The 1915-nt window shown below is 37.6% G+C and overlaps 1 protein-coding gene across 1 annotated transcript; it reads right to left on the reverse strand.

The window, feature by feature from the left end:
* Positions 1 to 176: 176 nt before the first annotated feature.
* SARC_15097 (hypothetical protein) lies at positions 177 to 370 on the reverse strand (the record flags this gene model as incomplete). The annotated part of the gene is made up of 1 exon (XM_014290773.1): positions 177 to 370. A coding segment is annotated over one exon (194 nt), but the record flags the coding sequence as incomplete, so codon positions are not given.
* Positions 371 to 1915: the final 1545 nt, after the last annotated feature.

Genomic DNA, 1915 nt, shown 5'->3' on the forward strand with positions numbered 1-1915 from the left:
GTAGTACACACACACATCTATTTACTATCTATTTTATTATACACATATTATATATATATATATATATATATGTATACCGTTCTTTAATCATATTGTGGCAGTGTGTTTTGAGTAAGTGAAAAAAAGGCGCACAATGGTTGTGCTCGCATCTGCGTACTTGAATTATTTCATCTCAGTTAGCTGGATTGCTTACCACCCTGAATACGATCTATGTTAGCCTTGTGTTTTTGACTATATTTTCCTTTTTGCTCTATAATCTGCTGAATGGCTCCTTCCTTGTAGATGTGCGTGCGGGACTGTTTTATCCGTGGCTCAGTGATCCGATACATCCAACTGCCGAGTGAAAAGGTGGATACACAATTATTACAGGTAAGAGATACGTTTGTGATTCTGTAGTCGTAGATACCGTATTATCTACAAGCCTATCACAGCCGTTGTGACACATCTATATATATACTTGCTGATAGGATTTGTATATACTCATAGGCTTTGTATATATCTGCATCATGTGTTTAGCAGTCACAGGATGTATGTGTATACTCTAATGCTTTGTATATATCTGCGTCATGTGTTTAGCAGTCACATGATGAATACATTTACTCATATGCTTTGTATATATCTGCATCATGTGTTTAGCAGTCACAGGATGTATGTGTATATTCATATGCTTTGTATATATCTGCATCATGTGTTTAGCAGTCACAGGATGTATGTGTATACTCTATTGCTTTGTATATATCTGCATCATGTGTTTAGCAGTCACAGGATGTATGTATTTACTCATATGCTTTGTATATATCTGCATCATGTGTTTAGCAGTCACAGGTTATATGTATATACTCATATGCTTTGTATATATCTGTATCGTGTGTAGCAGTAAAGGTACGTAGCAATGTGTATCGCCTATATTCCCGCTACCGCGTAGTTTATTTATTCACAGTTCGTTCGACTACTTCCGCTGTATCGTGGGGGTATAAACGGCAGTGATTAAAGTTTTAGTGCTAACAATAGGTGGTAGTCTGGGATCTTCGTGTAGGCGTCCTTGTTTGTCATTTTGGGGATTGTTGAGATATATTCTGATACTCTGCAATGGATGGTAATTACATACGTGGTGTGCTGTGTTCAATACGCCTTTGCCCCCACATGTACGTTCACCATTGACTGATATGAGGTATGTGTAGTCTGCCCTGCTGCATTCATAGCTATCGCTGCTGTTGTAGTTCACATGCCACATCAAACTTATACTGAATCGAGGTATACTTTGCTTATTAGCATACTTAAGCACAGGGCTGTACCATCACACTTATGTTACATCGATCATCGACTGATCTGGGTTGTGCTCTGCCCATCTTGGGCCCTCGTTATAGTATATCGCATTTTGCTTCAGGCATCATCTGCTTAAAAGTCTCCTTCACACCTTTGTTGTTACACTAGCTTATATCACTGACTTGTCGTATGCCACATGCTACACCCAAACACCCACTGATCTAAAGTTTTTTTGGCCACTGTTTGTAATGCCACAGGACGCGACGAGACGCGAGGCAACCAATCTCAAGGATTCCAAGTAGGTAACAACTAAATAAAATATAAAACATCAACGTGTATCCCATGGTATCTAATTTCAATGATTGTAAGTAGGTAACCACTAAATAAAATATAAAACATCAACGTGTATCCCGTGGCAACTAATCTCATTGATTGTAAGTAGGTAACCGCTTAATAAAATATAAAACATCAACGTCTATCCCGTGGTAACTAATAACAATGATTGTAAGTAGGTAACCACTTAATAAAATATAAAACATCAACGTGTATCCCGTGGTAACTAATCTCAATAATTGTAAGTAGGTAACCACTTAGTAAAATATAAATCATCAACGTGTATTCCGTGGTAACTAATCTCAATGATTGTAAG

Source organism: Sphaeroforma arctica, assembly GCF_001186125.1.
Source record: "Sphaeroforma arctica JP610 unplaced genomic scaffold supercont1.5607, whole genome shotgun sequence".
NCBI classification, from domain to species: Eukaryota; class Ichthyosporea; order Ichthyophonida; genus Sphaeroforma; species Sphaeroforma arctica.